This window comes from Pogoniulus pusillus, chromosome 15 (genome assembly GCF_015220805.1).
Source record: "Pogoniulus pusillus isolate bPogPus1 chromosome 15, bPogPus1.pri, whole genome shotgun sequence".
In the NCBI taxonomy this organism is placed as follows: Eukaryota; Metazoa; Chordata; class Aves; order Piciformes; family Lybiidae; genus Pogoniulus; species Pogoniulus pusillus.
In genome coordinates, this window is record NC_087278.1 from 1188805 (window position 1) to 1200017 (window position 11213).

The 11213-nt window shown below is 55.5% G+C and overlaps 1 protein-coding gene across 1 annotated transcript in view; it reads left to right on the top strand.

The window, feature by feature from the left end:
- Positions 1-9329, top strand: part of EEA1 (early endosome antigen 1) — a 48044-nt gene extending 38715 nt beyond the window's left edge. The window contains exons 24-30 of the mRNA XM_064154910.1: positions 361-546; positions 1940-2071; positions 2535-2720; positions 2974-3212; positions 4888-5008; positions 6452-6550; positions 6979-9329. Coding sequence (XP_064010980.1) covers positions 361-546; positions 1940-2071; positions 2535-2720; positions 2974-3212; positions 4888-5008; positions 6452-6550; positions 6979-7101 — 1086 coding nt within the window. The 3' untranslated portion in view covers positions 7102-9329. The remainder of the gene's footprint in view (positions 1-360; positions 547-1939; positions 2072-2534; positions 2721-2973; positions 3213-4887; positions 5009-6451; positions 6551-6978) is intronic.
- Positions 9330-11213: the final 1884 nt, after the last annotated feature.

Sequence of the window (11213 nt, forward strand, 5' to 3'; positions counted from 1 at the left end):
GGTCAGGGCTTGGCACAGGCTGCCCAGGGAGGTGCTGGAGTCCCCATGCCTGGAGGTGTTCAGGAAACCATCATCATGGCACCTCAGGTGATGGTTTGATGGCCATGGTGGGGTTGGGTTGCTGGCCTGTTCTCCCAGGCACCCAGCAACAGAACAAGGGGACACAGCCTCAAGCTGTGCCAGGGCAGGTCCAGGCTGGCTGTTAGGAGGAAGTTGTTGTCAGAGAGAGTGATTGGCATTGGAATGGGCTGCCCAGGGAGGTGGTGGAGTGCCCATGGCTGGAGGTGCTGAAGCCAAGGCTGGCTGGGGCACTTACTCTGCTGCTGCCTGGTAATTCTCAGAGCTGCCTTTCTGCTGCAGGGCACAGAGGAGAAGCTTGCCCTGGCCCAGGAGGAGTTGGTCTCCAGCAGGAATCGCATTGCCAGCAGCAGTCAGCAGATCCAGGAACTGAAGAAAGCAAAGGCCACTCTGGAGCAGGATGCATCTAAGAAGGAGCAGCAGCTGAGTGAGAAAACCAAGATGCTGCAGGACCTTCAGAGTGACAGGGTAACTGCCTCCAGCTATTGCAGCCTCCTCACAGCCACAGTCCCCCCACACAGGCACCTTTCTTACTTAGGGTTGCATTTCCACACAGAGAAATTCAGCCTGGAGAAGAGAGGGCTGCAGGGAGACCTGGCTGCAGCCTTCAGGCACTGAAAGGGGCTGAGAGGAAAGCTGGGGACAACCTTTTTAGCAAGGTCTGTTGTGGCAGGACAAGGGGTCATGGTTTGAAACTGAAAGGAGGAACATTCAGACTGCATAGGGGGAAGAAATTTTGTCTAGTGAGGGTGGTGAGAGCCTGTCCCAGAGAGCTGGTACAAGTCCCAGCCCTGTGAACCTTGCAGGTCAGGTTGGATCAGGCTCTGAGCAGCCTGCTGTGGTTGAGGAGTTGGACCAGATGAGCTTTGAAGGTCCCTTCCAGCCACAACCATTCTGTGAGTCTGTAAGGGGTATTTTGGGATCTGGTGCTTGGCAGAGCATTGATATGAGGGAAGAGCAGTGTGGGCAGCAGGGCAGGGAAGTGCTGCTGCCCCTCTGCTCTGCACTGCTGAGACCCCATCTGGATAACTGTGTCCAGATCTGGAGCCCCTGGGACAAGAAGGCTGTGGAGGTGCTGGAAAGTGGCCAGAGAAGGGCCACGAGGATGAGCAGAGGGCTGGAGCTGCTCTGCTGTGAGGAGAGACTGAGGCAGTTGGGGCTGTGCAGGCTGGAGAGGAGAAGGCTCCCAGGGGACCTTCTTGTGGTCTTGCAGTGTCTGAAGGGGACTACAAGGAAGCTGGGGAGGGACTTCTGAGGCTGTCAGGGAGTGATAAGACTGGGGGGGATGGAGCAAAGCTGGAAATGGAGAGAGTCAGCCTGGATGTGAGGAAGAAGTTGTTCAGCAGGAGAGTGGTAAGAGCCTGGCAGGGGTTGCCCAGGGAGGTGGTGGAAGCCTGATCCCTGGAGGTGTTTGAGGCCAGGCTGGCTGAGGCTGTGTGCATCCTGCTCTAGTGTGAGGTGTCCCTGGGCATGGCAGGGGGTTGGAGCTGGCAGATCCTTGTGGTCTCTTCCAGCCCTGACTGATTCTGTGATTCTATGGCAAGGGCAGCTGCAGTGAGCCTCTGCTGGGAAGCCTCCTGAAGAGACTGAGCTGGGTTCAAAATTGATTTGTTCTGAGTGTCCAGACAGGTGGAAAAACTTCATCTACACTTCAGCCCCACAGCAACCATGCTGCTAACTGCTCTTTGTGCATAGGGATCTGGGGCAGGGCACTTCTTTGCCCTGAATGACAAAGCCTCCAAGCAGGCTTTGGGCCCTGGATGGTTTCTGTTCAGTTCTTCATTTATTTATGTGTTTATTGCTTGATTGAAGTTAGAAGAAATATTTTTCCCATCACTTTTTTTTCCCCTTTCTCTTCCAGATTTTGAAAGAAAAAGACCTGGCTAATGAGAAATGTAGAACAACAGAGCTCCAGGAAATCAGGAGCAGGCTTGAAAAAGAAAATGCCAAGCTGGGGGAAGAGCTGAGAGCCTGCAAGCAAGAATTTGAGAAGGTAGAGTGGGACAGACCTGAGGCTTGGTGTGCTTGGTTGGCTGGTAAGAAATCTGTGCCTGCTCAGGAAGTGTTATCTGGAATGGCTTTGCTAAGATGCTTGCTGGAATTCATGGAGATCACAGAATGCAGTAGGCTGGCAGAGAGCTCCAAGCTCAGCCAGCCCAACCTAGCACCCAGCCCTGCCCAACCAACCAGACCATGGCACTAAGTGCCCCAGCCAGGCTTGGCTTCAACACCTCCAGCCACGGCCACTCCACCACCTCCCTGGGCAGCCCTGGCAGTTCCTATCAGACCTCTGAGGGTCCCTTCCAACCCAATGCAACCTGTGAAGCTGTGACACCATCCTTTCTGCCAGTGACTGAGCCATCTGCTGTCCAGGGCAAGGATGAGAGTCTGTTTGAACTGGAATCATTGACACTTTCAACAGTGCTGCTTTGACTTTGGGCTCTGTTTCCCAACAGGAGGTGACAGACCTCAAGGATGCAAAGCAGCTCTTGATCCAACAGAAATTAGAGCTGCAGGGCAAAGTGGATAATGTGACTTCAGCTCTGGAACAGGAGAAGAAAACCCAGCAGGCTGCCAAGGAGCAGCTGAAAAAGAGGGAAGAGGAGCTGAAGAAAGAGTGTGCTGAAGTGGAAGCTAAGCTGGTGAGTGTGAGATGCATTCTGTGGCTTGTTCCAGGGACAGAGAGGAAGCAGAGAGCTGCTTCAAGGGTTTTAAATGACAAGAACAGGAATCTAAGGTGTGGGGAAAGTCCAGTGGGCCCACAGCTTTGCCTGGTAGGGTTTGTTGGTTCCAAGCAGTGGTTGGAGGGCAGTGGGTTCTTGGCCTCACTTGGCCGCAGGGCACAGGGCAGGGCTGCTCGGGAGGTCGATTGTCATTGTCCTGTTGCTTCCTCAGCATGCAGAGAAACAGGAGAAAGAAGAGGAAAACAGGAGACATGAGGAGAAGGAGGCCAAGCTCAGCATGCAGGTGACAGCCCTGAATGAGAACCTGGCTACCATGAAGAAGGAGTGGCAGAGCAGCCAGAGGAGAGTGAGCGAGCTGGAGAAGCAGACAGATGATCTGCGTGGGGACATCGCTGTGCTGGAAGCAACAGTGCAGAACAATCAGGATGAGAGGAGAGCTCTGCTGGAGAGGTAAAGCTGTGGGCACCCTCAGCTGAGGTGATTCAGGCTGCAGAAGAGGAGGCTGAGGAGAGAGCTCATTGCTCTCTGCAGCTGTCTGAGAGGAGGTTGGAGTAAGGTGGGGTTGGATCTGTGCCTCGTCCCGGGCTGCAGGCTGTGGTGCCAGCAGCAGCAGCTCCTCAGCTATGTAGCTGTAGCCAGATGCAGACATGGAAGCTGCAGGCCCTGCACAGAAGTGAGAAGGTTGTAAGGACATCAGAAGCAGAAGCTGGGTTTACATTTTCTCTGCACAGGCTCCTTTGCTTCCCAGGTGCAGCACTGCAGCACTGACCTGTGCCCAGCGTGCAGCAGTCAGGCGCTGGAGTCCCCTCCCAAGGGCAGTGTTAAGGCTCAGCTTGGCAGGCTGCTGGGCCAGCTCATGCCAGCTCCACCATCACCCAGAAAGACTGGAGCAGGTGATCCTTGGGACCCTGCCCCACCTGGCATTCTGGGATGCTGTGGTTTTGTCTCTGTGGCCAGAAAAAGAAGCTGGGTAGGGTTTGGGGGCTTGCAAATGCTACAGGTTCTGACTGAAAGTAATAGATATGAATGTTAAATACTGCTGGGGAGGAGCAGCTGAGGGAGCTGGGGGGGCTCAGTCTGGAGAGGAGGAGGCTGAGAGAGACCTCATTGCTCTTTACAGCTCCCTGGAAGGAGGTTGCAGTGAGGTGGGGGCTGAGCTCTGCTCCCTAGGCTCAGGTGCTGCAGAGACAATGGCCTGGGGTTGTGCCAGGGGAGGGTTAGGTGGGAGAGGAGGAAAAATGTCTCTGCTGCAGGAGTGGTCAGGGGTTGGCACAGGCTGCCCAGGGAGGTGGTGGAGTGCCCATGCCTGGAGGTGTGCAAGCCAGGTGTGGCCATGGCCCTTGGGGCTATGGTGGGCTTGGGTTGCTGGTTGGGCTCAGTGATCTCAGAGGCCTTTTCCAAGCCAAGCAGCTCTGTGAGTCTGTGCTGTGGAAGCACAGTCTGGGGAGTGAGCAGCCTCGTGCTGGAGACCTGCTGCAGCTGGAGCAGGATCCTCTGTGCATGCCCTGGCTGGGTTTGTTCCTAGTGCTGGGCTTGGATGCAGTCTCCAGAGTGCAGGCTCCTGTCCAGAGCACAGCACAGGGCTGCTGGGAGCAGACTCTGCTCTCCATGGCCTTGGCAGACAAGGAGGCAGGCTTAGCTGTGCCTCACTTCTCACCACAGCCACAAAGGCTTGAGCCCATCCAGAGGAGCCTCCCAGATCCATTGGGCCCCTCTGAGCTTTGAGGTGTGTAGGTCTGTGGCTTCACTCAGCTCATAGATTCATGATTCAGAGAACAGGTTGGGTTGGAAGGGATCTTAAAGATCATCCAGTTCCATGGGCAGGGACACCTCCCACTGGAGCAGGTTGATCCAGGCCTCATCCAGCCCTGGACACCCCCAGAGAGGGAGCATCCACTCCAGGTAGGAATAAGCTGCAGATATTTGGGGGTGCTGCCAGATGACCTTCACCTGATTGTTACAGCAGAACACTTTCCAGCCAGGGCATCCAAGGCCCATTTTGGGCTGGATTTGGTGAGGATGGCTTCTCAGCTGTGCCAGCCTGCCCACAGGAGGCAGTGGCCATGGCCTCACATTGCTTTCAGCTGACTCTTGATGGGGTTTTTGTTTGTTTTTTTCCCCTCAGGTGTATAAAAAGTGAGGGAGAAATTGAAAAGCTTCAAGCCAAACTTGTAGAAATGAAGAAGAAACTGGACAACACCACTGCTGCCATGCAGGAGCTGGGCAGGGAGAACCAGTCTCTGCAGGTAGGGTTTGCCTTGGGCTCAGCAAAACTCTCTCTTCTCTGGTTGGCAGCTTAGAGGAGCTTCAAGTTGAAGCCAGATGGGTGGTGGATTGCTCTTGCAGAGTGCTGAAGGTGTGCTTGGGGTGTCTGGAGCCATGCTGCTGCCTGGGGGGGCTTCAAGCTGCTCACAGCTTTGACACTTTCTTCCTGAGCAAATGGCACTCAGTGCCATGGCCTGGTGGATTGGATAGGGCTGAGTGCTAGGGTGGACTGGGTCAGCTTGGAGATCTCTTCCAGCCTGCTTGATTCTATGAAATCAAAGCTCTCAGGTTGGCTCAGAGGGTCCTTGGGGTCCTTTCCAGCCTGGCACTGAGGGATTCAGTGTGATGGCAGAGTTGGGGCATGCCTTGTGCAGTGACAAGAGAGGAGAGGAGGAGGAATGTTTGACATCTTTGCCAGTGCCATGGGCAGAGCAATCAGTGCACCCTCAGGAGATCTGCAGCTGGTACCAAGCTGTGTGGCAGAGTCACTTGCTAGAGGGCAGGGATCCATCCAGAGGCTGGATCCTGGGCTGCAGAGCTGTGCCCAGGCCAACCTCAGGACATTCAACAAGGCCAAGTGGAAGGTCCTGCAGCTGGGTGGGTGCAATCCCAAGCACAGCTCCAGGCTGGGTGAGGAATGGCTGAGAGCAGCCCTGAGGAACAGGTCCTGGGGGTCTGGGCTGATGCAAAGCTCCACAGGAGCCTGCAGGGTGAGTGCAGCCCAGACACAACCCTGTGCTGGGCTGCAGCCAGAGCAGTGTGGGCACAGGGCAAGGGAGGGGATTCTGCCCCTTGGCTCTGCTCTCCTCACACCCCACCTGCAGCCCTGGGGGCAGCTCTGGAGCCCCCAGCACAAGCAGCACATGGAAGTGTTGGAGGCAGTGCAGAGGAGGCCACCAAGATGCTGAGAGGGCTGCAGCAGCTCTGCTCTGAGCACAGGCTGAGAGAGTTGGGGCTGTGCAGCCTGGAGAGGAGAAGGCTTCCAGGAGAGCTTGGAGTGGCCTTGCAGGATGTGAAGGGGGCTGCAGGAGGGCTGGGGAGGGACTATTGACAAGGTCTGGTGATGAGAGGAGGAGGAGGAGGAATGGGTTTGAAGTGGCAGAGAGGAGATTGGAAGTGGATGTGAGGAAGAAGTTGCTTGCAGTGAGGGTGGTGAGAGACTGGCACAGGCTGCCCAGGGAGGTTGTGGAGCACAGAAGCAGCCAATGTGATCTCCACAACCTCTCTGGAGGTGTTCAGGACCAGGCTGGATGAGGCCTTGAGCAACCTGTTCTAGCAGGAGGTGTCCCTGCCCATGGCAGGGGTTGGAATTGGCTAAGCTCTGAGGTCCCTTCCAACCTAAGCCATTCTCTGGCTCTGTGACTCTCTGACTCAGACACCATTTAACAAACCCAAACCTGCTTTCTTGAACCTCTCCCATGCAGATCAAACACACCCAAGCTCTCAACAGGAAATGGGCAGAAGACAACGAGGTGCAGAACTGCATGGCCTGTGGGAAAGGCTTTTCAGTGACAGTGAGGAGGGTAGGTCTGCTTCACCCTCTGCCCTGTGGGGGGCTTGGGGCTCTTTTCCTGTTGTTTTCAGACTCTTAGATGGGTTCCAAGCTTCAGGACATGGCCTCAGGGCAAGCTCAGCACCGAGTTCTTGCTTGCAGCACAGGTTGAGGGTGCTGAGACCCTGGCACAGGTTTCCCAGGGAGGTTGTGGAGCACAGAAGCACAGAATGGGATCAGAGATCACATTGGGTGCTTCTGTGCTCCACAACCGCCCTGAAGGTGCTCAGTACCAGGTTAGATGAGCACCCTGGGGCTGGTGGGAGATGTCCCTGCCCATGACTAGGGGAGGTTGGAGCTGGCTGAGCTTTGAGGTCCCTTCCCACCCAGCCCCATTCTGTGAGTGGATTCTGTGCTGCCCTCTCACTGACCTTTTGGCATCTTGTTTCTTTTGCCCAGCATCACTGCAGGCAGTGTGGGAACATCTTCTGTGCAGAGTGCTCAGCAAAGAATGCCTTAACCCCCTCCTCCAAGAAGCCTGTCCGGGTCTGCAACACCTGCTTTAATGACTTGCAAGGGTGAGAGGCTGGCGCCGCTCAGGAGGAACTGTCCCACTGCAGCCGCTCCCTGCTGGCGGTGCCCTTGGCTCAGCGCTCAGGCTGCTGCCCACCCGGGCCACTGGCAGTACCCACCTCGGGCCACAGGGAGGTTGTTGTCAGCTGTTTCTTGCTGCCAGCTCCAAGCGATGTCTTTCTTTTTGGTGGAGACTTTGGGCTCAGATCGCGCTCAGCTTAGCGCCGCTGGCCCCGGACAAGAGCTTCTTCTGTCTAGGTTAGAGCTCCCCAGGCTCTGTGTAAATAAAGCTGTAAGAGAGGAGTCACAATGTATTTTTTTATCTCTTATTTTTGTTGTTCAAGAGAAACAGCCTTGATCTGCTGCTGCAGCCTGGGCCTCCTGTCCTCCGGGGGAGACAAAGGGAGGCGCACAGAGCCGGGAGGGTTTTAGGTGTCCAATCTCACTGCCGCCTCGCTGCATCCCTGCTGCTCTTTGTAACCCTTGCTGATTCTGGGGCCTGTTCTGTTCTGCTCCTTCTTCTCCCTCACATTCACAGGAGCAGCTGCACTTGGCTCCAGTTCCCTTTTACAGCCCCAGCCCTTACCCAGCTTCTCCTGCCCTCGGCTGCCGGAGCGCCTCTGCCGGTGCTGGTGTGTGTGAGAGGAGGAGGAGTGTGAACAACAGGTGAGGCAGGCTGGAGCTGGCACAGCAGCTGCACACCCTGGCTGCTCTGCTCTCACTTGGACACCTGGATCTTGGGACTCCAGAAACTCTCTGATGTGGGTTTTAAAGAAGCAGACCCTCAGGACTGGTTGTGGCCTGCAGCTCCTCTCTGCCTCTGCCCACGCCTGGAAGCCCTGAGAGGTCCTTGTGGTGCTGAGGCACACTCAGACCTTCCACGCCAGGTATCCCCCTCAGGAAAAGGCTTTTGGAGGCTGCTGCAGTTTATTTGATGTCTTCTTCTGTCCCTTCCCTCAGCTTTAGGTGGGAGAAGCCAAAGTCCAGCTACACCTAACCAACCTTAGCTTCCCAGTGCTCCACCTGAGCCCTGCTGCTGGAGGGGCTTCAGCTCTGGCAGGATCAGTTCTGTGCAGAGTGGTGCTGGGAATCTGCTGCTGCTGCCTTGCTCACAGCCAAAACTGGAGAGTCCTGGCTGGGCCCTGGGAGCACAGCTCGAAGGCAGAGGCCACTGCTCTGCCTTTGCATCTTCAGTCATGTTTTTTTCCTGCCTGGCTCTGATTTTCCCCTCCTGTCTTTGATTTTCCTGCCTGTCTCTCTCTGATTTTCCTTCCTATCTTTGATTTTCCTGCCTGGCTCTGATTTTCCCCTCCTGTCTTTGATTTTCCTGCCTGTCTCTCTCTGATTTTCCTTCCTATCTTTGATTTTCCTGCCTAGCTCTGATTTTCCTGCTTGTCTCTGTCTGATTTTCCTGCTTGTCTCTGTCTGATTTTCCTGCCTGGCTCTGATTTTCCTTCCTATCTCTGATTTTCCTTCCTATCTCTGATTTTCCTGCCTGCCTGGCTCTGATTTTCCTGCCTGCCTTTGATTTTTCCTGCCTGTCTCTGATTTTCCTGCCAGCTCTGCCTGGTATTTCAAGCCCATTATGGTTACTTCTTCCAAGAGGAGGTTTTGCCTTTGCTCTTTGGAGCCCTTTGTCTGAAATGCCCTGATAAATTCTTCTCCCCCCCCAGACCTTTCCCTGTGCTTACAAAATGTTGCTGGCTGCTCAGAGAAGAGGACTTTGTCCTGGAACCTTCTGCCTCTTGCCTGGGGTAAGGAATGAAGTCCTGCCCTGATGCTGGCAGCTTAGGCACTGCTGGGCAGATGTGGTTTGCTTTGCCCTCTGGCAGTGTGAATGGAGTCTCTGCTAGTCCTGGGTGGCTCCAGCTGAAGCCCTGCTCCAGCAGCAGAGCTCTGCCTCCTCCAGCTCCCTCCTTAGCTTACCTCTCCAGCTCTACACTGGCAGCCTCCAGGAGTCTTCCTCAAGGAGTTTTCCATTCTTCCTTCCCCCAAAGCCATCTGAATTCTGCCTCTCCTTGCTGCAGGAAGGGTTTGGGATCCAGCCATGGTTTGTGTGAGATACTGACCCTGCTTTTCTGGTTCAAACCTGAGAGCTGCTTGCTTAAAAGAAGTAACTGCTGCAAGAATTCCACTGAGCACAGGCTCTGGCCTGGCTGTTTCTCCTTGTCACTGTAACTGTTTGGCACAAGAACCTTTGGAATAGAAAATACAAACAGAATCTCTGCCTCTGGGAATGATTTTTCTGCTTATTTGAGAGAATCTGAGTGGTTTGCTTCTGAGTCTTCCCTTTGTGGCAGTTGTGCTCCAGTCTGGGTGCACTCTGCCCTGGTTTGTAACACACAAGAGCCTGCTGCTGCTCCTGGGGTGAAGGACAGCCACGGGGAGCAGAAGGAAGCTTCCTGCACAAGGACCAAACACCTGAGGCAGAGGGAGGTGGAAATCTGCCAGGGGCAGTCAGGAGAGTGGCTGAAAGACTCCGTTTGGTTCAGGCAGTTTGCTCTAGATGGGAACATGAGAGGCTGTGGCTGTCCCCTCCCTGGAGGTGTTCGAGGCCAGGTTGGATGAGGCCCTGAGCATCCTGGGCTGGGGGGAGGTGTCCCTGCCCATGGCAGGGGGTTGGAGCTGAGCTTTAAGGTCCCTTCCACCCCAACCCACCCTGTGGGTTTATGGCTCTATGAAAGGTGACAGCTGAGAGCTCAGCAGTGCCAAGGCAGTGGCAGAGCTCCAGCAGGGTGGGTTGGAGTTCAGCTCCTTGGGCTGGCTGTGTGTGAGCAGAGTGCCCTCAGCTGCTGAGGATGTGGCTGACTGAGCACAGCTCTGCAGCTCCTCAGCTGCAGGGGCAAAACCAGGCCCACTTCTGGAAGCTGCTTGCTGCTGCCAAGGTGACCTGAAGCAGCTTCTGCAGGGGCTGGAACTGCTCTGCAAACACTCAGCTGCAGGAGGGGGGGTGAGGAGATCTGGAGGGGCAGTGGTGGGGCAGAAACTTTCATGGCTGAGCTCTGAGTCTGCAGCCACAGGTTGAGATCTGTCCAGCTTTGCACTGGAGGCCATTTGTGACTTCACTGCTAACTTTGGCCTCCTTTTGTGGTCCATTCTCAGTGCTGGAGTCCTGTTCAAGCTCACCTCCTGCTTTCTGTGCTTGGTTGGCACAAGTTGGGGGTGTCACAGCCCCTGCCATAGTCTTGGCCTCGCTGCCAGGTTGGAAGCTGTGCTCAGGCTCAGTAAACACACCTGTGAGGCACACAAGAAGCTGGGAGGTGAAAAGCTTTGCTCCTGTAGCTGCTTGAAGAGCCTGGCAGTGCTGGGGGAGGTGGTGCCAGCAGGAGTGCTGGGAGGGGGGGGTCGTTGCATTGCTTTTGCAGCCTGGGGCAGCCTGCTAGGAAAAAAACCAACCAAGACCTTGTTCCCTTTCACCACAGTGAGGTAAAAGAGTCCAGACCAAGTACACTGATTTTTCACAATGCAAAGACAGCACCAGAGGGGGCAAGGGATGAAGTGGCAGAGAAGATGAAAGCCTTGAAAGAGGAGGCTGCAGTGATGTGCTCTAGCAGCCTGCTGCAGGAGCCAGCACTGAGCACTGAGCAGAGACCATTCCAGAGCAAGAGCTGGGAGCCATGGTCCAGCCACTGCTCATCCCAGCAGCTGGCTGAGGTCCTCAGGCTGCATCAGGAATCAAACTCTCACCTCTGCAGGACACTCCAGCCACAGTCATAGCTGCTGGGGGAGCAGCAGGTGAGAGAGCAGCAGCTCTGTGGGCTCAGCCAAGCCATGGAGGCAACCAGAGCAGTGTCAGGGATCATCTGGTTAAGGCAGGGGAGGAGTTTCCTTAGCTTCTGGAGGCATCACCTCCCTTGCCAGTCAAACAGCCACAAGCCCTTGGGCTGCTGCCCCCAGACTCTGCTGCCCTGCTCCAGCCTCACATCAGCAGCACAGGCTCCAGAGTGCTCATCCTGCGACCCTCTGCAGACAGCTGAGGCTGAGAGGTCAGTGGCAGGCTTTTGGCTGTGCCTCACTGCTCTTTCTTCTCCCTGTGTATCCCTCGTCCCCAGGAATCTTCCCCCTGCTGCCAAGGCTGCAAAAGGAGACCACAAGCAGTGATTCACAGCAGGGAAAGTTGC